Source organism: Marmota marmota, unplaced genomic scaffold (assembly GCF_001458135.2).
Source record: "Marmota marmota marmota unplaced genomic scaffold, marMar, whole genome shotgun sequence".
NCBI lineage: Eukaryota > Metazoa > Chordata > Mammalia > Rodentia > Sciuridae > Marmota > Marmota marmota.
In genome coordinates this window covers 56090909-56117003 of record NW_026000174.1, presented here as the reverse complement: position 1 = coordinate 56117003, position 26095 = coordinate 56090909, and the positions used below count along the sequence as shown (strand labels likewise).

The window sequence follows — 26095 nt, the reverse complement described above, 5'->3', positions numbered from 1 at the left end:
GGGGGGGTGGGACATAATAGGAGGGGCAAATGACAGGTAAAAAGGAAGGGTCAGGGGAAGGGGCCAAGGATGGAGGCCCAGGGCCCCAGCCAAGGGGGCTGGCCCTGGGGGCAGAAATCCTTACACAGGTCCCAGAGTGTTTCCTGGGCCAGGAGGGAGAAGACCTGGGCCCAGCGACCCCTTTCTTCAGCCTCACTAGCAGCATGGAGCCGGTAGACGCAGGATAGGCCCGTGAGGAGCAGATGTTCAAAGTCCCAAGGACTAAGAGGAGGCCCCTTTCGCAGGTCCTGGAGCTGTTTCAGCTGCTGCTCAGCACCCTCCAAGTCACTGGGTACTCGGTGCTGCAGGAGGAGCCTGAGTCGGCGACCTGGACGTGTGGATGCTAGTTCTTCATCCTGGATGTACAGCTGCCCCATGACATCCAGCTCCAGCCCAGCCCAGAGCAGCTGCAAGGGGAGCTATTTAAGGGATGGGCTGAAGCCTGGGGAGCCGGGTAGGGAGCATAAGCAGGCAGTAGAACTCATGCCGGGTTGTCCCCCACCCCCGGCAGGCACACCCTGATATTCCCCTTCCCAGCCTTAAGCTTAGGGACTTGTGGAAATTCCCACCCCCACAACCCAGGCTGGGAATAATGACCTCAAACATCACTTCGGGGGCCTCTGGGTCCTGCAGGCCACCTCCCACGCTGGCGCTGTCCTCGGGCTGCCCTGGGGCAGCAGAGAGGAGTCAGGCCCTTGTCATATTCCACCCTGAACACCCCAGAATCCCAGAAGTATCCTTCAGCTGCCTCATAGGGGTCCCTCCTGGATCTTCTGTCTACTAAAGTGTAGGAATGCCATCTCATGCTCCTCTCCCCCATCCCACATGCACACTGGCATTCATCCTTCCAGGCATGGATCTTGTGATCTCAAAGTGTCATACCAAGTTATACCAAAGGGTCAGCAAATACCCAGGACTCCTCCTTTAACTTGCACAATTCCCTTGGTAAAGAGCTCCACACCAACAGGTCACAAGACCCTTTTCCTCCCTGTTTCCCTCCCTATAGTCATCTGGGGATAATGTGACCTAAACCACTGCCAATGACCCTCCGCAAAGGATAAGGACCTCTTTTCCTTTTGCAATGCTGGGGACTGAACCCAGGGCCTTGCATGTACAAGGTAAGTGCTCTGCCACTGAGCTACACTCTCAGGCCTTTTTAAAAAATTGAGACAGGATCTTGCTAAGTTACTGAAGCTGTTTTGGAATTTGTGATCCTCCTGCCTCAGCCTTTGGAGTAGCTGGAATTATATGCATGCAGTTTGTGCCCAGCAAGATGAGGACTTTTTTTGGGGGGGCTACTCTTTCCTTGCTTTTCCTCAGTAGTGTATTGTGTGTAAGGCAGAGAACTGGGCAGGACAGGATGACTGTTAATTTTCCTCCATCCTGTATCATGAAGTGTGTATCATTAACAGTGATTGTCCCAAACCCAGAACACATCAAGAGACCCTGCTTTGGACATCAGCTGAAATAAGCCCAGGGCCCAACTGTGACTCAGGCCAGCATTAAGTGGGGTCCACACCATTACCCACTGTAGCATACACTTCAGTCCCACAGATCCTTTGCCCTGTGAGGATCAATTGGAGCCAGCAGAAACTGCTGTCTGCCAGTAGCCTTTCTTGGCTCCTATCCACCCACCCTGAGGCCCCTGTACCTGCATGGTGCTGGGTTGTTGTTGCTCCAGGGCAGAGGCAAATGGCTACCACCAGATAAGCCAGTAACTGCGGTGTCCCGGCCATGCTGCACCTCATCCTCTGAGTCTCACTCTTCCTAGCAGCTCTGTGCTCCCTCATTTGCCTGCCACATACCACAGCTCTAACTTTCCACTGCAGGCTGCTCCAGCATTCTGTTACGCATGTCAGTCTTCAATGCAGAATAGGGAGGGACTGGCTTGTGGCCTCCATCACCTCCTGGGGCCCTTTCCACCCTCCAGAAATGGGAATCTGTGGTTTTGGCAGTAGCAGCCTGTTCCTGCCTAATGGGTGGGATGCTTAGTTAACAGAAAAAAGGGCTTGGTAGCAAACTGGCTTGACCTTCCAAAGGGGGGCGGGGGGAGATCTCAGGCAGTAATGCTACCTTACTATCTGTCCTCACCCTCGAAACATCCTGCTACTGACAGGATGCCAGCCCCTGACACCCAGTCCAACTCCACCTCCAGGGAGCTGCTTGGGTGCCAAGAGCATCAGCTGCAGAGCCCAGTACTCCAGCTGCATGCTGGGTGGGCCGCTTGGAAGGCAGAGCCTAGTGCTCTCATTTCAGGCATTCAGCCACAGGCTGAAGAGACCCTAGACCAGCTGGGGAAGCGAGTACTGTCTCCTGACAGACAAATCTGCCACTCCTTAGCGTTTTTGCCATAGCCCTGGAGTCTCTTCAAGGCTCCAGTCTTGGTTCAGGCTAGAAACTAGGCAGATTCCTCTAGCTCAAGAATGACAAGCTATCAGGCTAGAGAGAATACAAGATTCAAGGCTCAAAAATGAGCTAAGGTGTTCTTTCAAGCTTTGACTATTGGCTCATGTAACCCTGTGGATGTGTGGGTGGGAGGAGAGTAGAATGGAGATTCCTTGGTTCCACCCAGGAATACATCAGATGCCACCATGAGAGGCTTACTGCATTAGAGGCTTACTCCAACAGTTCTTGAGACCCTCCAATTCTCACTAGATGCCACACCAAAGAGATCCTGAACCCACTGGAATGTGAGCACTTTGAATTAGTCAAAATCCCTCTCAGAAGTACATACAGGCCTGCAGGTGACAGTATCTGCAACACACTATTTACTCCCATTAAAGTACACTTGTAGGCTGTGGGAGGTTACATGTCTGTAATCCCAGTGACTTGGGAGTCTGAGATAGGAGGATCAAAAATTTGAAGCCAGTCTCACAATTAAAAAAAAAAAAAAATGGTCTGGGGATGTAGTTCAGTGGAAAAATGCCCCTGGGTTCAATCTGGACTACTCAAATGGACTACTCAAAAACAAAAAAACAAACAACAAAGAAAACCAAAACAGAGCCAGGTATGGTGGTGCATGCTGTAATCCCAATGGCTTGGGAGGCTAAGGTAGGAAGATGGCGAGTTCAAAGCCAGCCTCAGCAAAAGTGAACTGCTGAGCAACTCAGTGAGGCCCTATCTCTAAATAAAATGCAAAATAGGGCTGGGGATGTGGCTCAGTGGCCGAGTTCAATCCCTGATACCCACCCCCCACCAAAAACAAACAAACAAACAAACAAACAAACAGACTTGCAGCTTTGGTACATTCTAAGGGAGCAGAGAAACACCTTTGCCTGCACCTGCCTTTACCTGAGTCAAAGTGTCGCTCTACCCATTATTAGCACACAAGAAGTGTGGAGTCTTAGTAGGAATTTATTTACACAAACAATCATAGACAAGATGCTCTCCTTAATTCATAAGCCTTCCCTGGAGCTATTTGGCTTCAGGCTTCTTGTCTCCGGCTTCAAGCTTGAGATTCTCAGGAGGCTGCCGATAGGCAGGGAAAGCCTCCCAGGGGCTGTTCAGGTCAAACTTGCGGAACTCCTGGGCCAACTCCACTGGCTCAGCCACCACCCGCTTTACTTCATCATCATAGCGTAACTGCAGGAACAAAAGACAGGACTGAGTACTGAAGAACGTCTTGTCATGGCCACTAAGGAGCACACTTTCACAGGCCATGGGCGATTCCCCCAGCCTATCATCATTCTGTCCTTGACTCCTATTCTAGCCTTTTTTGTCAACAAGTCTCCATACATATTTGTGTGACCTGTCACGATGCGTCACACTCCAACAACCTGGTAAGTGGAATTCCCAGATGGTCTCCTACCACTCATGCACTTCAGCAACATTCAGACTCCCCTGTCGCCTGCCCCACCACAGTGTGAACTCTGAACCCTTTTCTAGAACTGACTCTGCTCATCCATTCTCATAAGATAATGGAAAGCATTTGTCCAGGATTGGGAGCAGCTGGTGGCTGAAAAGAGTAAACGTAAACTGATAGACACAACTTCAGGCCTTCTGGCCTTGGTATTTCCACTGTCAGTATCTCAGAGCCAAGAGTGGTTGTGCAGGCTTGTAATGCATCTGCTTAGGAGGCTGAGGCAAGAGGATCGCAAGTTCAAAGCTAGCTTCAGCAACTTAGCAAGACCCTAAATAAATCAGTAAGACTCTGTCTCTAAATAAAATCAAAAAAGGGCTGGGGATGTGGCTCAGTGGTTAAGTCCCTGGGACCAAAAAAAAAGTCTGAAGTTAAATGAGGCATATTGGCTCATGCTTGTAATTAACATTTCTAAAAAAGCTACCTTGCTACAAAATTTATGTGTTTTTTTGTTGTTGTTGTTGTTTGTTTGTTTTAAGGCTACCTTCCTGCTAATCAGCAGTGCCACTGGAAAAAAAAAATTATTTTTTTTAAGTACTTTTTGTTATAGATAGACGCAACACTTTATTTATTTTTATGTAGTATGCTGAGGATTGAACCTAGTGCCTCACACATGCTAGGCAAGCATTCTATCATTGAGTCACAACCCCAGCCCACTGGAATTCTTTATAAGACTCTTGTAGTGACATATTACTGGTCCTGCCTCAGTGGCTATTCATTTTTTTGTTTTTTCTTGGTAAGGGGGATTGAACCCAGAGGCACTTAACTTCTGAGCCACATCCCCAGCCCTTTTTATTTTTTAATTTCGAGACAAGGTCTCACTAATTTGTTGAGGCTGGCGTTGAATTTTTGATCCTTTTACTTCAGCCTCCTGAATTGCTGGGATTACAGGTGTGTGCCACTGTGCCCAGTTTGGTGGCTGTTTGTGAGGATTAGACATTTAGCATCTTCCCTGCCAAATGCCTTATTGAAAATCTAGGGCAAGGAAAAATAATCCTCTACTTTCAGGAGTTGGGGGCAGACTGTTCTTTTTTATTTGCGGGCGGGGGGGCAGTACCAGGGGTTGAACACGGGAGGCACTCAATCACTGAGCCATATCCCCAGCCCTATTTTGTATTTTACTTAAAGACATGGTCTCACTGAGTTGTTAGTGCCTTGCTTTTGCTGAAGTTGGCTTAGAACTCCTGACTCAGACTCCCAAACTGTTGGGACTACAGGCGTGCACCACTGTGCCTGGCCAGATTGTTCTGAAGGCTGCTTTCATCATTAAAATGATTATTATAATAATAGCTAGCATCAACTGATATTTAGCACACTTAAAACACCCAGCTTCACACATACATCATTTAATGCTCACCATACATCATTTAAGCTATTATTGTCCCTACTGTACAAAAATAGAACCATAATTAAATTAAGTACCTTGCCCCAGATTACAAAAATGAAGCTAGGATTTGAATCCAGAGCCCACCCACACAGATCCTGCCATCTCCACTATTCCCTATTCCCTGTGAGTCCCTCCCTAAGGCTAGCACCCCAATTTCAAGGCTCTTACCTCAACATAACCAGACAGTGGGAAGTCTTTCCGGAAAGGATGTCCCTCAAAGCCATAATCTGTCAGGATCCTTCTTAGGTCAGGGTGGTTAGCAAAAAAGACACCAAACATGTCCCAGATCTAGAAAAAAAGAGGCTCTCAGGCAACCAGTCCACAGGGCCTACAATAGGGGGAAGGAGCTACATTACAGCCCAAGTTTCAACCAATTCAGCAACTCTGGCCCAGAGGCAAGGCCCATCATATCCACCAACTCACCTCCCTCTCATACCAGTTGGCTGCCTTATACACAGAGACTGTGGACTCAATTGGTGTCAGCTCATCTGTATAGGTCTTCACACGGATTCGTGAATTGAAGCGCAGAGACAGCAGATTGTAGACAATCTACAAGAACAGAGGGAACTAGAGGATGAAGAAGGGCACAGTTTGAGGGGTCTCAGATGAGAGTCTCTGGGTAAGCATTAGCTATAAGGATTCAGGGTAGGTTAGGGTTTCACCTGTGACCCTGCTTTCTGTTTGAAGTTCAAAATGTCAAGATGTCCCTATGCTTACAACAACTTGCAAAGGCACAGGCCATAGTGTAGCTAGGCATGTCAGCATGCCTATCTTTCCTTGTGCTACTCTTTGTTTGGAAGATCTCTCTGCTCTACCTGCCCCAAATCCTCACGAGGCTAATTTCTGGTATTCTTCTCATCTGTTAAGAGTCAGCATAAATATCCTCTTAAAAAAAGCCTTTCAGACAGTGCCCCACCTGTTTCTAAAGTATCCCTCTACCATCCTATGTACTACAGATTACTACTTTAAGTTACAAACCTTTTGCTAGGTGTGGAGGATAGATACTAGATGTTCTTTCTCTTTTCCAGGGTCTGGCACATAATAGATGAATAGAAAATACTAATTGTTAAGTGTATTGAGAATTTGTGTGCTAATAAGTCACCTACACCAGCTCATTTGACAACCACCAGACATAATACAAACAACTTTATACTTTTTTTTTTTGGCAGTACTAGAGATTGAATCCAGGGTCATGCACTTGCTAGGCAAGCACTCCAGTAATAAGTTACATTCCCAGCTCTTTTTTATTTTGAGGCAGGGTTTTACTCAGTTTCCTAGGCTGGCTTTGAACTTGTGATCCTTTTGCCTCAGTTTCTTCAGTAGCTTGTATCACAAGCATTTATCACCAAGCCTGGTTCTTATTTATTTATTTATTGGTACTGGGTATTGAATGCAGGGGCACTCGAATCAATGAACCACATCTCCAGCCCTATTTTGTATATTTTTAGAGACACGGTCTCACTGAGTTGCCTAGTGCCTTGCTTTTGCTGAAGCTGGCTTTGAACTTGCTATCCTCCTGTCTAAGCCTCCCCGAGCTGCTGGAATAATAGGCATGTGCCACTGTGCCCCATCTGGCTCTTCTTTTTTAATTGCCTTTCTGATAATTTCTACTGGGTTCCTTGCTGTACGAAATTATACTTACCAGCATCCTGAAATCACTAAGATAAATCCTCCTTATCTAATATCACATCTTTTTAAAATATATATATTTTTAGTTGTAGATGAACACCATTTATTTGTTTGGTGCTGAGGATCAATCCCAATGCCTCATGCATGTGAGGCAAGTGCTCTACTACTGAGCCATAACCCCAGCCCTCACATCTTCTAACCTTACTAGTTAAAAAATGTCCAAGGACAGCCATAACAGATCCTAATGAACCATATAATATCAAGTCCTGTGTGCAGGGAATGTTTTTGACATCTGAAATTGCTGGAAGCATAAAAGGCTTTTTTTTTTTTTTTTCTATGACTTCAGCAGTGCCTCCAGACCTGCCCCACCATCACCTACACTTATTTCGCAGATGAGAAAACTAAAGCACTGGACATGGTGGTGCACACCTGTAATCCCAGTGGCCCAGGAGGCTAAGGCAGGGGATTGCAAGTTCAAAGACAGCCTCAGTAACTTGGTGAGGCCCTGAGTAACTTAGCAAGACCCTGTCTCTAAATAATAAATAAAAACGGCTGGGGATGTGGCTAGTGAATTTACTCCCTAGTACAAAAAAAAGAAAAAAAAAATTGAAGCACACAACACACACAAAATCAAATAGAGTGGGTACCAGGGTGTATGCTTATAGTTCCAGCTATTCAGGAGGCTGTGGTGAGAGAATCACTTCAACCAGAGTTTAAGATCAGTCTGGGCAACAAAATGAGACTTTGTCTAAAATAAACAGTATGTTTGAGGTCACAAAGTCAAGTGATGACAGAGCCAAGATTCATACTTAAGGTCTACCTGACTCTAAAGCCCTGGTTTAACTGCTGTGTTCTACTGAATGAACCAAACTAAAACTAGAGAGATTATGGTTCCCATTGGTAGCTGTCACCTTGAAAATATTATGTCCCCTTTCTTTTTTTCTGGGTTGAACCCAGGGGCATTTTACAACTACAGGAGCTACATTCCCAGTTCTTTTTAATTTTTTATTTTGGGACAGTGTCTTCCTAAGTTGCTGAGGCTGGCTTTGACCTTGAGATCTTCCTGCCTCAGCCTCCTGAGCTGTTGGGACTATAGGACACCACTATGCCTGACTCTGTCCCTTTCTCACCCTTATTCCCCAAAACTTCTCAAATTTCCTGACTGACCTCAAAACGATTTTGCCGAGTTGGTACATCCACTGCTGTCAGGTCAGCCAAGGATTTGAACTGTGCATTGGTGTGATCCCTGAGGAAAGTCAGCACTGGGATGACTCCATCAGGATGGATACAGATCTCTAACTCATTGAAGCAGGTCACCTACAAACACAGAAGGGAGGAAAGAAAAAGGAAATATCTACAGAGGAAGCAGCTAACTTCAGTTGGAATCACTTAGCTTAAAATAGAGAAAGAAGCTCAAGTTAGGGATGGAGAAATCTATGGTTTCTTTGAAACTAGGCTGCCCATTCCCATGTGCCCTGAAAACATGATTCTTTCTCGACCCAAACCCAAACAACTGTAGTGAATATTACCTGAACTTGTTGGACATACTTGGGCAGGATTTCAGCTACATACTCTCCAAAAGCTGAGAGCTGTTTGTGGGCCACATCGTTCTGTGGTCTGACTGTGGCTGGAAGGAAAAGGCACATTTAACAGAGTGAGGAAGGCAGCAACCAGCTGTGTATCTATTCTCTTGGGTTTGTAAAGGGTGTCATCTTTCAGCAGGAATGAGCACGTGAGCTGGGTGTGATGGCACAGGTCTGTAATCCCAGTGGCTTGGGAGGTTGAGGCAGGAGAATTGCCAAGTTCAAGGCTAGCCTCAGCAACTTAGTGACTCAAAATAAAAAAATAAAAAGTGTGTGACTCAGTGGTTAAGTGCTCCTGGGTTCAATCCCTGTACTACCTCCCCACACACCAAAAAAAGAAAAAAAAAGGTGTAGGTGGAGAGTTCTTCTTGCAGGGTATAGGAAATAATGAAAAAATGGAGAAAAATGTCACCTCACTTACATAATACACATAAAGACTTATTACTGCAACTGTGGTGTTTGCCACTTCTTGAAACTATTCCATGCTCTTCCCTTTCTATACTTCTGCAAACACAGCATAGTGTCAGCTGTCCTACCAGACTAGAAACTCTTCAAGGACAGGAACCACACATTTGCTTCTCTTTATCTTCTTGGCCCTTAGCTTATTCCAGGTTCTCATACTAAGAGCTTCAGGACTGACTGAAGAGCCCTCACAGATTATCTTGTGAACCCCATCTTCCTTTTTGGTGTGTGCATCAGTAAGAAAACCTAGACCTAAACCAGAAAAGTTAGGTCTTCTATTTCCCAGTCTGCTTATGTTGACTGTAACATAATTTCCAAATACTCATTCATGCAAACCTAATCACTAGGCACTCACCCAGCATAGGCTGGGAAGAATGGTTAAGTGCCTTTGGTGGCAGGCAGACCAACTTTCTCTGTGACTCTGAACAAATGTTTTATTTATTTATTTGTTTATCTTGAGATGATGGGGATCCAACCAAAGTCCTCGGGCATGCTGGACAGGTGCTCTACCACCGAGGTACATTTCTAGCCCCAGACCCTGGGCAATTTAGTTATCTGGGCTGTTTCCTGATTCATAAAATATGTTCAGTTAAATACAGTCTACCTCATAAAGCTGTTGTGAGGACCAAATAACATTATTCATAAAGGCTTGGTAAGGTGCCTGATACGCAGTGAGCGCCCAATTAACTTGAAAGCTGCTGTTGTTACTGGGCTCTGAGGTCCAAAAGTTAGGTCTTCTGCCCTCAAAGAACTGTCAACTTAATCAGAGAAAAGAGGATCCTGAAAACGGACAAAGGAGGAAGGCCACTAACAGGTCTACAGCACAGGGAGAGCCTGTCGGTTAGAAACCATGGCAATCAGGTCTCCAAGGACAAGCAGAGATTTGCCAGGAGAACACAGAAGGACATCCTAGGCAAGGACAAGTATCTGACCAAGGATACGAAGGGACCCGCTAACAGTCTGCAGAAAAGCGCTGCCCGCACATACTCACGGCGCGTGTCGGCCGAGGCGCTCTCCCTCCTCACCCGCTGCAACAGCACCGAGGGTCGTCCAGCCCCTGCACAGGGAGATATAAGGCACAGACGCGTAGGGTGAGGATTGAGAAGTTCTTTGTGCTGGAGGCTCCACTACTTCTGACCCTGACCTCAGCCTGCTGCCCGCTGCTCACCCCTGGCCACCGCTGAAGCCCCCAAGAGTCCCCGCCACCAGACCCTGGCCGCCGCGGCCGCCATGTTCCTCGGATGCAAACCAGGCTGCCAAGGGAAGGGCTCTTAGGACACGGAACCCCAAGGGCACGGACCGGAAGCGGAAATGTGCAACAAATCTTCTTCCGGGCGGTCGTGGGGTCGGAAGCAGGGGTTCCGGGCTCCGGGATGAAAGGAGGGAACGCAGGTGAGAAAACAAGACCGGCTAGTGGGGAAACCGTGAGGTGAACCTAACCCTAGGCCGCTGAGGCAGAAATTGGAGACACGGCGAAGACGCTGAAGAACCGGACTGGTGAGAGGAGAAGGGATGGTTATTCTGAGTTCTACCTTCCATACCCCTCCCCCGCTCCCCGAGCCAAGCTTTTGAGGAGAGAGGGCGGGTGGGTAGGGGGTCGAGGGTGGGGAGAACAGTTTCCCTAGCGACCGTTTCCCAGGCGACTCCAGGTGGAACAGACACAACACTGGGCATGGGCGTCCTCGTGCCCCTAGTTGGAGACAGCTGGGCTCTGTCTCAAGCTCTGGGACGGAGCTTTAGAGATTCATTAGGGCGAGCGGGTAAAGGAGGAACAGAAACCCAGAAAAGAGAAAAAGTGAGGCTGATGAGTGTCCCAGGCCAAGCTTCATGTAGGAGAGTCTGAACTCCATGTGCAGGGGAAGAGGGAAACTAGCCCCAAGGACGTGGCGAGGTTTTTTGTGTTTTTTTTTTTCCCCCCAACCTGGTTCTGCATCCTCTTACTAATTTTATGCCCATGGTATTTAGATATTAAGGGGTTTGAGATCATAAGCTTTCTCCAGCCCCTTGCTTTCATGTGTTAACCTAAATCCCAAGTCTTCTGTTACATTATGGAGAGAAATAGTCAGTGTTCTCTCAGGCAAAACATCAGAAGTTTGAGCTCTTATTGATTTCATCAGGGGAAGGGCACCACAGATTAAAATGAACCCAGCTTTGGTTGAAGGAGAGGCCAGTATGGACTAAGGCCAGTCTGGACTCCCTTTGCTTTCAGTTTTTCCTTTTCCCTCTCTGAGTGGGACAGTTGGGTTCACAGACTAGGGTGTGATTTCCCCAAGTTACTCAAGGTAGGTTGCTTTGCAGACAGCTGGCAGAGAGAGAAGTTGGCTACCATGGAATCACCAGAGGAGCCTGGAGCATCCATGGATGAGAACTATTTTGTGAACTACACTTTCAAAGATCGGTCCCACTCAGGACGGGTGGCTCAAGGCATCATGAAACTATGTCTAGAGGAGGAGCTGTTTGCTGATGTCACCATTTCAGTGGAAGGCCGGGAGTTTCAGCTGCACCGGCTGGTCCTCTCAGCTCAGAGCTGCTTTTTCCGGTCCATGTTCACTTCCAATCTGAAGGAGGCTCACAACCGGGTGATTGTGTTGCAGGACGTCAGTGAGTCAGTTTTCCAGCTCCTAGTTGATTACATCTACCATGGGACTGTGAAACTTCGAGCTGATGAGCTGCAGGAAATTTATGAGGTGTCAGACATGTATCAGCTGACATCTCTCTTTGAGGAATGTTCTCGGTTTTTGGCCCGCACAGTGCAAGTGGGAAATTGCCTTCAGGTGATGTGGCTGGCAGATCGGCACAGTGATCCTGAGCTCTACACTGCAGCCAAGCACTGTGCCAAGACTCACCTGGCCCAGCTGCAGAGCACAGAGGAATTTCTCCATTTGCCCCACCATCTACTCACTGATATCATCTCAGGTAAGTATAGGGAGGGGGCACATCATATCCACTTACTTCGGTATGATGTTCAGATTGTTCTAGTTCAAGACAAAGGAACTCTCAAACTTTCTGCTCTTAATTTATATTATTATCCCCGGGAGGAATGTAGATTGAAGTTGAGAATCAGTGTGGCCACAATTAGAGACAGAGTGCCTTAGAGAAGCAGCACTTTCCCATTAAAGGTAGTGGGAAATCTGTTCTGTGCTTAAGTGTTCTCATCTCTCCTGTACTTTGCCTGTGAGACTAGTTTCCTAAGTAAATTGATGATGAACCAAGAAATCTAAGATAAACTTTTTTAGTAAAAGTCCTGACCCTGCAACTGAGATAAAATCACACTTTAGGTGTGAGGGCTTCACCCTTACAACTCGTAGGTTGCTTCCATGGCAAATAGGAGCATATCAAGCCAACCATTTTAATTTTTAAAAATGAGGCAAAGGTCTGGGAGTGTAGGTCAATGGTGGGCTCTTGACTAGCATGAGTGTAGTCCTGGGTTTGATTCCCAGCACTGCCAAAAAGGCAAGGCAGGGGCTGGGATGTGGCTCAAGTGGTAGTGCGCTTGCCTGGCGTGCGTGCGGCCTGGGTTCGATCCTCAGCACCACATACAAAGATGTGTGTCTGCCGATAACTAAAAAATAAATATTAAAATTACCTCTCTCTCTCTCCCTCTCTCACTCTCTCTTAAAAAATATTAAAAAACTTTTATAAAAAAAAAAAAAGGCAAGGCAATTTTCAGTTTAATTTCACACATATGTACGTGTACACATACAAACACACAGTGCTGGACGAATAAACTAGATCACATCTTTAAAGTCCCTTGCTCTGAATTTCTCTTTCAAATTGTCAGACTGTTATTGACCATGCTTTTCTTTTGACTCTTACAGATGGTGTTCCATGTTCCCAGAACCCAACAGAAGCAATAGAAGCCTGGATCAATTTTAATAAAGAGGAAAGAGAGGCTTTTGCAGAGTCACTTAGGACTAGCTTGAAGGTAAGGCAGATTTCTTAAGAATTGGGGCACCAGCCAGGTACTGTGGCACACACCTATAATCCTGGCAACTAGGGAGGCTGAGTCAGGAGGATCACAAGTTTGAGGCCAGCCTCAGCAACTTAGTATGACCCTAAGCAACTTAGCAAGACCCCATTTAAAAAGGGGGGAGGGGTGCTGAAGATAGAGCTTAGTGGTGAAGTGCCTTTGGGTTCAATCTCCAGTATCAAAAAACAAACAAATAGAATTGGGCACCTAAATCTCCATACATTCCAGCCATCACCTGGCCTGGCCTCTTTCATGACTATTGAATAAATTGTCTATTGCTTGAAGTTGCTATGATAGGGAGAGGAGTGTTTTGATCCCAGAAGCCACCAATCTATGAGCTTCAAAAGCTCCTCAAGTGAACTACTTTCATCATTTGGTTAATAATCTTTTGTCTGAAGCACAATTTATGATAGTTTTTTTAAAAGCTGCAAGAGCGAGTGGCACAACAGATTCTCTACCTCTGCATCAAATGCCTGAAAGAGTAATTAGAGGAGTCAGGAAGGCCGACGGTGATTGGAGGGGAGTAGGTTACAAAAGGATACGAGTGAGAGGCTCAGGACTTAAAGATACTTGTCTCATTGAACTGACATATCATTATAATTTTAATTTTGGCAACAGGAAATTGGGGAGAATGTGCACATTTACCTTATTGGAAAAGAGTCATCCCGTACCCACTCGTTAGCTGTGTCCTTACACTGTGCTGAAGATGACTCCATCAGTGTAAGTGGCCAGAATAGCTTGTGCCACCAGATCACTGCAGCCTGCAAGCATGGTGGAGACTTATATGTGGTGGGAGGTTCCATCCCAAGGCGCATGTGGAAGTGCAACAATGCCACCGTTGACTGGGAGTGGTGTGCACCTTTGCCCCGAGACCGGCTCCAACACACCCTGGTGTCTGTGCCTGGGAAAGATGCCATATATTCACTGGGTGGCAAGACACTGCAGGATACCCTCTCAAATGCAGTCATCTATTATCGGGTAGGTGATAACGTATGGACAGAGACAACTCAGCTAGAGGTGGCTGTGTCAGGGGCCGCTGGTGCCAATCTCAACGGAATCATCTACTTACTAGGGGGAGAGGAGAATGACCTGGACTTCTTTACAAAACCTTCCCGACTTATCCAGTGCTTTGACACAGAGACAGACAAGTGTCACGTGAAGCCCTATGTACTACCCTTCGCAGGCCGCATGCATGCAGCAGTGCACAAGGATCTGGTGTTTATTGTGGCTGAAGGGGACTCCCTGGTGTGCTACAATCCCCTGCTAGACAGCTTCACTAGGCTTTGCCTTCCGGAGGCCTGGAGTTCCGCCCCATCCCTCTGGAAGATCGCCAGCTGCAATGGGAGCATCTATGTCTTCAGGGACCGATACAAGAAGGGAGATGCCAACACCTACAAACTTGACCCTGCCACTTCAGCTGTAACTGTCACTAGAGGCATTAAGGTGCTGCTTACCAATTTGCAGTTCGTGTTGGCCTAAGGTGGTGACAGGAAGAGCAGCTGACTCCTTCACCCTCCCTTTTTCAGACTCCTCCCTAAACTCAAAATTCCCTGAGCCCCAATTCAGAGTTATATGTTATTCTGGGCAGCACCTCATCTCTTCCTTGAACACATAGGGTGTTTTGTTTGGGTATTTTGAGACTGTTGATATAGAGCTGGCTGCTTGAACTGAGAGGTGGCCAGCCTGTTCTCTGCCATCCCCACTGATCCTATGCCTCATTACAGATTGCTTAGTGTGAGCTTTTCTCAGACCTTAGGCACAGCCTCCCCTCTTTACCTAATCAATGTAAAATAGGAGCACCTCATCCCAGGGTGGAAGGAAAGATTCCCATCCCTACTTTTTCTACAGTCTATGAAGTGGCTAGTTGATCATTTTACCACAAAGAATTAGGTGTTAAATTTTCCTTCAGGCTTTGGATGGGAAAATGGACTTAGCTAAGGGTGTATTTCACCAACAGGGGTCAACTCTAGAATTTAGGACGTTCCTTTTATCATTTTCTCATCTTCTGTCAGAAAAAGCAACTTTGGTTTTATTTTTGGCTTACTCCAACGGGTAAGCTAGAAACTAGAAAGAATTATTTCTGATTAATAGCAGAAACTTGTTTTTCAGACTCAAATATATAAGGTCTCTGCTCTTTTAAAAGCTCTAAGCTAAATCAAGAGCTAGGAACTGTTCATAGAAATAAAAGTTTTTGAAAGGATATGTGCATCTGTGTTGAATCCTGAGGGGTGACTTCCTAAGAAGAACTAGTCACATACCCATACATTTATTTTTTGGTGGGGGGTACCAGGGATTGAACTCGGGGGCACTCAACCACTGAGCCACATCCCCAGCCTTATTTTGTATTTTATTTTAGACACAGGGTCTCACTGGGTTGCCTAGCGCCTTGCTTTTGCTGAGGCTGGCTTTGAACTCATGATCCTCCCCCGTCTCAGCCTCCTGAGCTGCAGGGATTATAGGAGTGCACCACTGCGCCCAGCATACCCATATCCATATATTTCTAAATCAGCAATCCTGCCTGCATCCCATGCATTCTTTTTTTTTTTTTTTGGTGGTGCTGGGGATTGAACCCAGGGCCATGTGCATGCGAGGCAAGCACTCTACCAACTGAGCTATATAGCTATATCCCCAGCCCCCTGCCCACCCTTGTGCATTCTTTTTTACATGCTCCAGAAGTGTGAGGGATGCCCCCACAGGGCCAGTAAATTTGGGGTTCTAACAGTAGCAAAAAGCCAGAACTGAGTATTTTTTCCTTTCTTTTTCTACAGTTAAATGTCTTTGAGTTATGATATTAAATATCTTTAAGTATAATTTTAGGTACATAATAGATTTTTGTTGAAATGAATACTTCTTGGTGCTATTAAAGAAAACAAGATTTAGGGGCTGGGGTTGTAGCTTAGTGGTAGAGTGCTTGCCTAGCACATGTGAGGCACTGGGTTGGAGCCTCAGCACCACATAAAAGTAAATATAAAAAGGTATTGTGTCCATCTACAACTAAAAAAAAAAAAATGTAGATACACTAAGTCTTCCTCTGTAGGCATATAACAGTGTTAATTTAGGAAAATAAGACACAAGAAAATTGTCCACTACTTAGCACATTTCTGTTCCATCAAGTCTGGGCTTTTAAGCCCTTTTGGTCCTATACAACTTCTTTATTCTGTATCAAGCAGCATTGTTTAGTTCTTTCAAATCCACACATTTCAGTGTCATCTTGCTGCCCTTGTAGAAATCTCCTTGTGGAACTCTTTGAGAATTTCCAGCTGGCCAGGTCTGACGTAGATGTGGGACCGGATCTTGGAAATGGCTCTGACAGCCTCCTCTGGGCTATAGTTGTGTACCTAAAGTAGATGGTTGGGAAATCAACAGAGAAAGAAAGGGTCAGATGTTCAGATGCCCTGGACCTATGGGGGTGTTGAACGATTCCTAGAATTCCTTTTTTCAGAAAAGTCCATTTGAGCTGGGCACAGTGGCACATGCCTGTAATCCCAGTGGCTTGGGAGGCTGAGATAGGAGGATCATGAGTTCAAAGCCAGCCTCAGCAAAAGTGAGGCACTAAGCAACTAAGTGAGACCCTGTCTGTAAATAAAATACAAAATAGGGCTGGGGATATGGCTCAGTGGTTGAGTGCCCCTGACTTCAATTCCCTGTATCCCCACCAAAAAAAAGGCCATTTGAGGAGGGGTGTTAAAAATCATGCTGTGGGCTGGGGATGTGGCTCAAGCGGTAGCACGCTCGCCTGGCATGCGTGCGGCCTAGGTTTGATCCTCAGCACCACATATAAAAACAAAGATGTTGTGTCCGCCAAAAACTAAAAAATAAATATTAAAAAAAAAAAAATCATGCTGTATTACCAGTGTGGTACTTGAGGCTGAAGCAAAAAGATCACTTGAGCTCAAGGCTAGTCTGGGCAAGATAGCAAGACTCCATCTCAAAAAAACAAAACAAAACCCCATACTCCACGTATGATAAATGGAGAGCACTTTAATCATCTCAGTCAACCAGGCCCACAATAGTATGCCAATTCTTATGCTTCCAAACTCTGGAAAAAGGTTAAAGGTGAAGCTGAGACCCTAATCTCAAAACTGCCTAGGCCTCACCAATATCCTAAGTTCTGAGCTGAAATTTTAGAAGAATTTCTAGGATGGGCTGAGGGTATAGCTCAGTAGTAAGGTGCGTGCTTAGCATACACAAGGCCCTGGGTTCAATCACCAGAACCACCAATAGAAATTTATAGGAAAGAGTATAAAATGGGTGTTTTTGTTTTTTGTGTTACTGGGGATTGAACCAGGTGCTCTACCACTAACCTATATCCCCAGTTCTTGAGTACTGTTTATAGTCATTTACTCACCAGTCCATAGTAACACAAAACTAGGCAGATTACCACATTTCCTTTGTCCTTTGTCCACATGACTTAGAAAATACTTTGTAGGGGCCAGACTGGTAACAAAAATGAGTGGTTTTTATTTATTTTGAAATAAGGTCTTTTTTTTTTTATTGGTTGTTCAAAACATTACAAAGCTCATGATATATCATCTTTCATACATTTGACTCAATTGGGTTATGAACTCCCATTTTTACCCCAAATACAAATTGCAGAATCACATCGGTTACACACTCACATTTTTACATAATGGCATATTAGTGACTGTTGTATTCTGCTACTTTTCCTATCCCTTACTATCCCCCCTCCCCTCCCCTCCCATCTTCGCTCTCTACCTCATGAAACAAGGTCTTGCTGTGTTGCTTGGGCAGGTCTTGAACTGGGCTCAAGTGATTCACCTGCCTCAGTGTAACAAGCAGCTGGTACTACAGGTACATGCCACAGCACGTGTTAAAATATTTTTAAGCATCCTACTGCTAGTCAGCAAATAGGTAAAATTTGGTTTGGATACTCTCTTTGTAGAAACTAATGTTCAGGGGCACTTAAACCACTGAGCCACAACCCCAGCCCTTTTTATTTTTTATTTTGAGTAAGGGTCTCACTGAGTTGCTGAAGCTGGCCTCAAACTTGTGATCTTCCTGCCTCAGCCTCCCAACTTGTTGGGATTACAGGNACTTAGGGGCACTCTGACCACTGAGCCACATCCCCACCCCTATAAAATACAAAATAGGGTTGCTTAGTGCCTTGCTTTTGTTGAGGCTGGCTTTCTTATTTTTTTTTTTTTTTAGTATTTATTTTTTTAGTTGTAGTTGGATACAAAACCTTTATTTTATTTATTTATTTTTATGTGGTGCTGAGGATAAAACCCAGGGCCTCACACATGCTAGGTGAGCGTTCTACCACTGAGCTGGCTTTGAACTTGCGATCCTCTTGCCTCAGACTTCCAAGCTGCTGGGATTACAGGTGTCTGCCACTGCACCTAGCCAAAACTACTCTTAAAGTACTCTTTAAACCAGGTGCAGTGGTGCATGTGCTTGTAATCCTGTTAATTCAGGAGGTTGAGGCAGAATTCCCAAATTCAAGGCCAGTCTCAGCAACTTATCGAGACCCTGTCTTAAGATAAAAATTTTTAAAAAGTTGGTTTGTAGACATAGCTCAGTGGCAGAGTGGAGTGCTTACCTAGCATATGAAAGGCCCTTGGTGCAATGCCCCAATACCCCCCAAACAACAACAAAAAACCCAACCTGAAAGAACCAGATGCTAATCAACCAGTTATTTAGCTGGGTGTGATGGTATATGCCTGCAATCTCAGCTACTCAGGAAGTGGAGGCCGGCCGAAGGACAGCAAGGCCAGCCTGGGCACTTTAGACCCTACCTCGAAAATAAAAGAACTGGGGATGTGGCTTAGTGGTAGCATACCCCTGGGTTCAATATCCAGTATTAAAAAAAAAAAAAAGCATGGCAGGTAGGATGTAGCTCAGTGGTAAAGGGCCCCTGGGTTTAACCCCAATACTGCAAACTAAGTACCCTTCAGATATTTGAATCTTTAGCTGCAAAATATTGTATAAAATTTGGCTGCAAAAGTTATGGGGTTAGGGGAGGTAGCTCTAGTGGTAGAGTGCTTGCCTGGCCTGTACAAAGGTTTGGGTTTAATTCCCAGCACTTCTATACATCAAAAAAAAAGCTTTTGCCTAATTTTGAGACCTGTCTAGTGAGTGATTCAGCTGCAGATTGAGGGTACTATATTTTATGCCAAGTATATACATTTTTACCACTTTTTTTGAGGGATACATCTAAAAATAGGTTTATAATTTTAAAATTGAAACATATCTACTTGTGAAATATTATCACTTAAAAAGAAGAAATGGGAGAAATAAAGCCTCTGTTAAACTGGGTAACTTTATATTTGCTTTATGATATGCTCCAGATACTCTTTTTGTATGTGTATGGCGTAGTATTGAGAATAGAACTAAAGAGCTCACTCATCCTCAGCAAGTGCTCCACCACTAAACTACATCCCCAGTGCTTTTTCTTTTCTTTCTTTTTTTTTTTTTTATATTTATTTTTTTTTTTTTAGTTTTTGGCGGACACAACATCTTTGTTTGTATGTGGTGCTGAGGATCGAACCCGGGCCGCATGCATGCCAGGCAAGCACGCTACCGCTTGAGCCACATCCCCAGCCCATCTTTTCTTTCTTTTTTTTCTTCTTCTTCTTCTTTTTTTTTTAATTTGTTCTTTTTCCTTTTTATTTTGAGATAGGGTCTAAGTTGCCCACACTGGCCTCTAACTTGCTATCCTGGCTTAGACACTGTAATCGAGCTACTCTTTATTAACCTCTTTTGTGTGTACCGAGATTTTTATGACATTGAATGAAGGTCTGTATTTAATTCTACTTATAAAATTAACAAAAACTGAAAGAGTTTTGCAGCTGTAGCTTATGCATCAATTGCATCAGAAACACCTGTAGAGTTGCTAAATACTCAGATTCCTGGACCCCACCCTAAAGTTACTGAGTCAGAATCTCTGAGGGTTGTAAGTAGGAATATGCTATTTTAGCAAGATTGCCAGATGATTTTTAGGCATATTAAAATGTGAGAACCATTGCCTTGGAGATTTCTTTTCCCTGCAATAGTGGGATGGTATAGCTCCATTTTACAAATGTCAATGCCTCACATAGAAAGACAAGCATATTTTGCAGATGTCCAGTAACTTCGGACTCCCCTTGCACCACAGGACTGACCACAGTAATGAACATTTACTGTTTTGGCTAATGACCCTCGAGGCCTTGTTGCAAAGTACTTTGGGAAATCCAAGGAGCTGTTATCCATTCTTTTTTTTTTTAATATTTATATTTTAGTTTTAGGTGGATACAATATCTTTATTTTTATGTGGTGCTGAGGATTAAACCCAGTGCCTCACAGGTGCTAAGCAAGCACTCTACCACTTGAGCCACAACCCGAGCCCCATCCGTTCCTTAAAATGTTACTGGTCAGGCAATGACAAACGACTCCATGTCATCTAAGAAATGCTTCTCCCATGAGAAATTTCCATCTCTGCCATCTTGATCCTGCTTAGCACACCCTGCTTAAAAACGCAAATGCTTCTGTTCTCATACAATGTAAAACTGTTGGGAGCTGCCACGAAGGAACAAACTGGGCACCCCTTAGCCTTGAGCTATGAGAATGTGGAGATGTGGCAATCCATGAGCTCTGAGCGCACAAAGTGGACTGAATCCACGTTGCCCCGGTTGGGTGGCGCCTCGCTCTGGTCTTTTTGCTCACTCTGCCTATGCTCCCCACACAGCTCATGAGATGGGCATGGCCTTCCTAGAGGTAATCAATTGGCTAGACTCAACCCCTGAAACCTGACCCCTTGCCTCATTTGAATGGCTTTCCCCTTTAGAAGGGTTCAGCATGTGTTCCCCTCTCTCTTTCCATGGACCCCTAAGGTCAGAGGAGCTATCACAGGACCCAAAGAAAAAGATATGTCTCTGTCTCTGTGTGATTATTTCGTGCCAGCCCAGTTCACCTGGAGTGACCTTGAGTGTTTAGTCATGGGACACAACATAAAATTGTTCTCTTTTTGGTTCCTATTTTTCTTGGACGATGTACCTTATCAGAATGATTGTATAGATATTAGTACACATTCTTCAACTTGTACTCAACTAGGCATTTTGACCCACTTCCCCTCCGCTTATGATTTTAGATCTCATGATGTTTGTTTATGGTTTTGAATCATAGCAACATCCACTTATGATTAATGTAGTTTTGGACTATAAAGGTGTACTCTAACCCTTGGAAGGGGTTGAAGAATGTAGACTTGCAGCCTGCCCTTTGGCTCACCAGATGGTGAATCCAGACCACCAGCCGGTAAATAAATGTCCTATCTTCTGCTTTAAGATAAGATCGACTCGGTGATTTATTGCAATCTCACCATAATAAAAATGTATGCCAAGAGGGGGTGGGTGTAGCTCAGTAGTAGAGGGTCCAATCCCCAGCACCATAGGCATGTCAAAAATGTATGCCATGGCTGTTGTGGTGGCACACACCTGTAATCCCAACAGCTCAGGAGGCTGAGTCAGGAAGATCACAAGTTCAAAGCCAGCCTCAGCAACAGCAAGACATTAAGCAACTCAGTGAGACCCTGTCTCTAAATAAAATACAAAATAGGACTGGGGATGTGACTCAGTGGTCAGAGTGCCCCTGAGTTCAATCCCTAGTACCAATAAATAAATAAATAAATAAATAAATATATATATATATATATATATATATATGCCATGACTAATTCTTACTAACATACACATGTGCACGTATGTGTGTGGTGCTAAGGACAAATCCAGGGTCACACATATGAGAGGCTAAATGTGCTCTCCCACTGAGCTACATTCTCAGCCACTAATTGTGGGGAGCCATTCTCACACGTGACTGGGCAACTCCCGGTTTGGGTCTGAGGCGCTCTGGCTAAACTGTGTTGGAGCTTTCCCGGCCCTCTCCTGGTGCGAGAGCCTGTCTGTGTGGGGGTGTGACTGACCACTGACCCCGGGGTCCAATCACTGACCCTGACCTTGGAGTGCGGCCCCCCTCAACCTTCATTGGATGGAATTCTCCCCTGAATTTCTTGTTCCCCAATAAAAGGCTACTCCCTGGCGTGCTCCCTCTCTCTCTCTCCTGCTAGCCCTGAGTAATCCTTGCTGCCCTACCGGGTGGTTCGAGGTGGAAACCAGAGGGGGAGCCATCTCGGACCTGGTCATAGAAAAAGGTAACTGAGTCTGTGTGTTTATTTTGATCTCACTAGTTAACTTTTATGCCAAGAACCTCTTTAATGAAACCAGTGCGCTGGTCGCATGGTGGAATTTGGCGCCCAACGTGGGGCTGCGAGCAAATATTTTCTATCAGGCTCTGTACAAAAGGCGTATTCGGACCATACGTCTCACATGCACTTTTTAGTTTCTTAATGGTTTTAAATGGGATTACAGCATGAACTCTAACTCTCTGATCTTGCTCATTAACTTGCTCAAAAACTGGAAAAAGTTGAAAACCGCTAGTATCTTCCCCAGCTTCCTGTGCTTTCTTAATACCTCGCTGGAACGGGGTAAGAAAAGTCATTGTTAATTCAGAGTACCTGTTAAATTTTGTCCTTTTAGCAGGTAATGGCTGAATTCGAATAGCCTGGGCAGGCAGTGTTAAACGCAGCCTGTTAAAATTTCTCTGTAAGTCCTGAATTTCAACGTCTGACTCTTCTCCCTCGGACTGCGAGTCGTGGGTAGACTCTGCGCTGTCGCCATTTTGAAATTGGGCTTCTAAGCCACGTGGCGGAGAAGAACTCTGTGCCCCTGTAAGAATCTCTTCTGGATTTTCCTCCCCAGGAAGATCCTCTACCTCTTCTGGAGGACTTTCTAGGACTGCGGAGGTTTCTCCTCTATGACCTTCCTCTCTATAATCTCCCTGAGGGCTAGCCTGATCCTGCAAGTTTAAAGTCACATTCCTAACCTTCGGTTTGGCCCCTAGAGCCTTTGTTTTTCAAGGGAAAGGGAATTAACTTAGCCTCAGGCGGATTTTCCATTTGAATAGACCTAATAGCTCTCTGAATGCCTTTTAATAGATCTTCAGGGGGCCACGAACTCTGGCCCATATATTCAAAAAGACAAACTTCCAGAGCCGGTCCAAGTTTTCTGAATATTCTCTATACCTCCAGGTAATTCATTAGAAAGACAAACTTTTTGTAACTTCCTTCCTAGTTTCTCCCAAGTAAGTAAATTTGGAGACTCCTGTTCACAAAACCAAGGACAATATTCGCCTACAATCTTTAAGAATTGTAATAACTGAGCTTTCTTTATCTGTTTTCCTTTCTGATTAATTATACTGTCTAAAATAGTCAGATACATTTCCTTATCTGTAGAAGTTGAATTTCCCATTTTAATTAATTTAACGTCTCTTTCCTTCAATATCTCCAGGTACTTTTGTGACTCTAAATTGTCACCACTTCCTTTATCTTTATAGCGCGCTTTTGTGGATTTTTTAAAATTGTTTTTATAAATCTTTATAAAAGATTTTTTGGGGGCTAGGATTGTTGCTCAGCGGTAGAGTGCTTGCCTAGCATGGGCAGAACCTGAGTTCGATCCTCAGCATCACATGGAAAAAAAAAAAAAAGGAGATTTTTTGGCCTTTATGTTCTAGAAGTTTGCGCTAGGAGAGTGAGAAAAAGGGAGAGAAAATGTGATGTTTACCTGGAGAGAAATAAGTTTCAATTTTCTATTGTTTTTGTCAATACTCAGAAAGTATATACGGACCTTTTTACTACATGATTGTCCTATGAATCAGAATGGCTGTAACTCAGCCACTGGGGACAAGAGACTTTAACTACTTGCTGCTTGGTATGGGGTCCTAGCCCCTGCGGCCAGCAGTGCTTTTAACCCTTAAGGTCAGAGGAGCCATCACAGCAACCCCAAAGAAAAAGGTATTTGTGTCTCTTGTGTGGTTATTTTGTGCAGCCCAGTTTAATTAGAGTGACCCCTGAGCCTTTTAGTCGTGAGAACAGAAACCTGGCAACTAATCACACACACACACACACACAGACACGCGCATGCGCGCGCACACTTTTTTCTTTTTCTCAGTACTAGGATTGAACCTAGAGATTCTCTACCACTGAACTGCATCCCCAGCCTTTTTGAATTTGGAGACAGGGTCTTACTAAGTTGCGAAGGCTGGGCTCAAACTATCAATCTTCCTGCCTCAGCCTCCTGAATCAATGGCTTATATATTTAAAATGTGAGTCACAAATTTAAAGTTTCAAAACAATTTTTAGGTTGGGCTGGGGTTGTGGCTCAGTGGTGGAGCGCTTGTCTAGCATGTATGAGGCACTGGATTTAATCCCCAGAACCACATAAACAAAGAAACAATAAACAACATAAAGGTATTGTGACCATCTACTAAAATTATTTTTTAAAAAATTGTAGGTTGAAATTAACAGCATTTTCACTACCTATATCAGTATAATAGAGAAAGATCATTGTTTAGTAATAATAGGGCAGCATGTACTAATAACCATTATGGAAGGGTCCACAAGCAAGCATTCATATTTAATGAAAATTACATTTTGGACTGAACTTTATTATGACAGTATTTCGGAGTTCAATCCTAATCTCTAACATTTTAATATGGTAAAAATTCACCCAAACCAGAGCCAAATGAATGAACTCTTTTTAGCTTTTCAATGGATAATTTTATGACACATTTAGATGGTAAGAGTGTTGGGAGGGTGCTTTTCTTTTTACATTTGCTAGGGATTTCATCTTGAATGCCTCACAGTGCCTGACCCGTATTGAATACTTAATAAGCATTACATGGGATGAATGATGGAATGAGCAAGGCACAGTTTTTGTCTTTCAATTTCAGTCACTGATTTTTTATTTATTTATTTATTTTTAGGTACTGAGGATTGAGCCCAGTGGCGCTTAACATCCTCACCCCCTTTTTTTTTTTTTTTAATCTTTTTAAAGTTTTTGTTTTGAGACAGGATCTTGCTAAGTTGCTGAAGTTGGTCTAGAACGTGAGATCCTCCTGCCTCAGCCTCCTGAGTTGCTGGGATTTTAGATGTGCATCATCACTGCCTCAGGCTCAGTTACTAATTTGAAAGGCAGAAATTAAGAATAAAATTTTGTGCATAAAGGGGTTTTTGTCAACTTTACTTTTCCATCTCTTGTTTTGTTTTGAGATAGGGTCTCAAATGTTGCCCAGGCTGTCCTCCAACTCCTCTAGCCTCAGCCTCCCGAGTGTTGGGGCTTTCACGTTTCTATCTCCAACTGCTGAAATTTGAGCTTGTAAGACCAGATAGATTCTCCTCCCAAGGAGGCAAACAAGCTTGGGAGTTCTGTCTTGAAGCATGGTCATCGCCGCGTACTTCCTCCCCCAAATTTCTCCGGGTCTCCCAGGCCTGGGGCGGTGGGCGAAGCTGGCGAGCGAAGCTGGCTGGCAGGCGCCCCCGCCCCAGCTCCTCCCCGGGGGCCCGGACCCCTCACCTTTGAGGAGTTGCACAGGAACCTCGTCTCGTACTCCTCGTTCATGGTGATCACCCCGCGCACGTTCTCCTCCTGTATCAGCTGCCGAAGCAAAGAGCCGGCTCAGCAAGGGCCGCGGGGACCCGGGGTGGGCCAGGCCGCGAAGGGGCCGGCGGCGCGGAGGCCGGGCCCCGCGCCCCGCTCACCTTGTGCGTCATGCCCCGCAGCGGCAGCGCGCCCAGCAGCACCGTGTGGTCGATGCGGTGGTACCAGTCGCGGTGCGCCGGACCCCGCACCTTCCCGCGAAACACCGTGTACAGCAGCGTCGGGTAGAAGAGCGCCCGGGCCAGGCCGGCCTGTATCCACGCGGAGGCCGCCATCCGGCCCCGCCCGGTCCGGCGCTGCGACGTGCCGCTCGTTCCCAGGCTCGAGGTCTGCGACCGCGAGGACAACGGGGGCGAGGTCTGCGGGCAGCCTGAGGCCTCGGGGGGAGACGGCGCAGTCGCCGCGGGCTCCTCAGGAGCCAGGGTCCGGGGCTCGCAGCCCTGGGCTTGTGGGTCTTGGCCTGGGGCTCCCGGGGCGGGCTCCACGGCTCCGGAGGAGGGGCCGCCGGCCTCGGGGGAGGGACCAGGCTGTCGGCGTGAAGCAGATCCCCGGCGCGCAGCGCCCTGCGCTCCGGGGCCACTGGCCTGTGAGCCTGCGGCTTGCGAAACTGGGACCCCGCCTGTGGCCGTGGTAGGTCTCGCCGGCAGGGGTCGCGTCCCAGGTGAAGGGGACGACCTCTGA

At 45.6% G+C, this 26095-nt stretch overlaps 4 protein-coding genes across 8 annotated transcripts; 1 reads left to right on the top strand and 3 right to left on the bottom strand.

The window, feature by feature from the left end:
• On the bottom strand, nt 1-2091 carry Fam180b (family with sequence similarity 180 member B). Its single transcript, XM_015476695.2, has 3 exons — nt 1691-2091; nt 637-707; nt 1-446 (listed from the first exon to the last, which is right to left on the bottom strand). The coding sequence occupies exons 1-3, from the start codon at nt 1827-1829 to the stop codon at nt 51-53; spliced, it is 606 nt and encodes a 201-aa protein (XP_015332181.1). The 5' UTR covers nt 1830-2091; the 3' UTR covers nt 1-50.
• Nucleotides 2092-3375: 1284 nt separating this feature from the next.
• On the bottom strand, nt 3376-10261 carry Ndufs3 (NADH:ubiquinone oxidoreductase core subunit S3). Its single transcript, XM_015477917.2, has 7 exons — nt 10128-10261; nt 9951-10016; nt 8444-8541; nt 8082-8231; nt 5709-5834; nt 5454-5573; nt 3376-3621 (listed from the first exon to the last, which is right to left on the bottom strand). The coding sequence occupies exons 1-7, from the start codon at nt 10189-10191 to the stop codon at nt 3454-3456; spliced, it is 792 nt and encodes a 263-aa protein (XP_015333403.1). The 5' UTR covers nt 10192-10261; the 3' UTR covers nt 3376-3453.
• Nucleotides 10230-15129, top strand: Kbtbd4 (kelch repeat and BTB domain containing 4). Of its 4 annotated transcripts, none has more exons than XM_015477914.2 (4): nt 10230-10351; nt 11258-11875; nt 12778-12884; nt 13548-15129. In XM_015477914.2, the coding sequence occupies exons 1-4, from the start codon at nt 10333-10335 to the stop codon at nt 14406-14408; spliced, it is 1605 nt and encodes a 534-aa protein (XP_015333400.1). In that variant the 5' UTR covers nt 10230-10332; the 3' UTR covers nt 14409-15129. The 4 variants fall into 4 exon arrangements, with proteins under 4 accessions (XP_015333400.1, XP_015333401.1, XP_048644767.1 ...); XM_015477915.2 differs by having other exon boundaries at nt 10297-10456; XM_048788810.1 differs by having other exon boundaries at nt 10310-10456; nt 11262-11875.
• An 887-nt stretch (nt 15130-16016) lies between these two features.
• On the bottom strand, nt 16017-26056 carry Ptpmt1 (protein tyrosine phosphatase mitochondrial 1). Of its 2 annotated transcripts, none has more exons than XM_048788812.1 (3): nt 25516-26056; nt 25331-25411; nt 16017-16737 (listed from the first exon to the last, which is right to left on the bottom strand). In XM_048788812.1, the coding sequence occupies exons 1-3, from the start codon at nt 25687-25689 to the stop codon at nt 16621-16623; spliced, it is 372 nt and encodes a 123-aa protein (XP_048644769.1). In that variant the 5' UTR covers nt 25690-26056; the 3' UTR covers nt 16017-16620. The 2 variants fall into 2 exon arrangements, with proteins under 2 accessions (XP_048644769.1, XP_048644768.1); XM_048788811.1 differs by having other exon boundaries at nt 16017-16267; nt 25516-26041.
• Between the last annotated feature and the right edge of the window lie 39 nt (nt 26057-26095).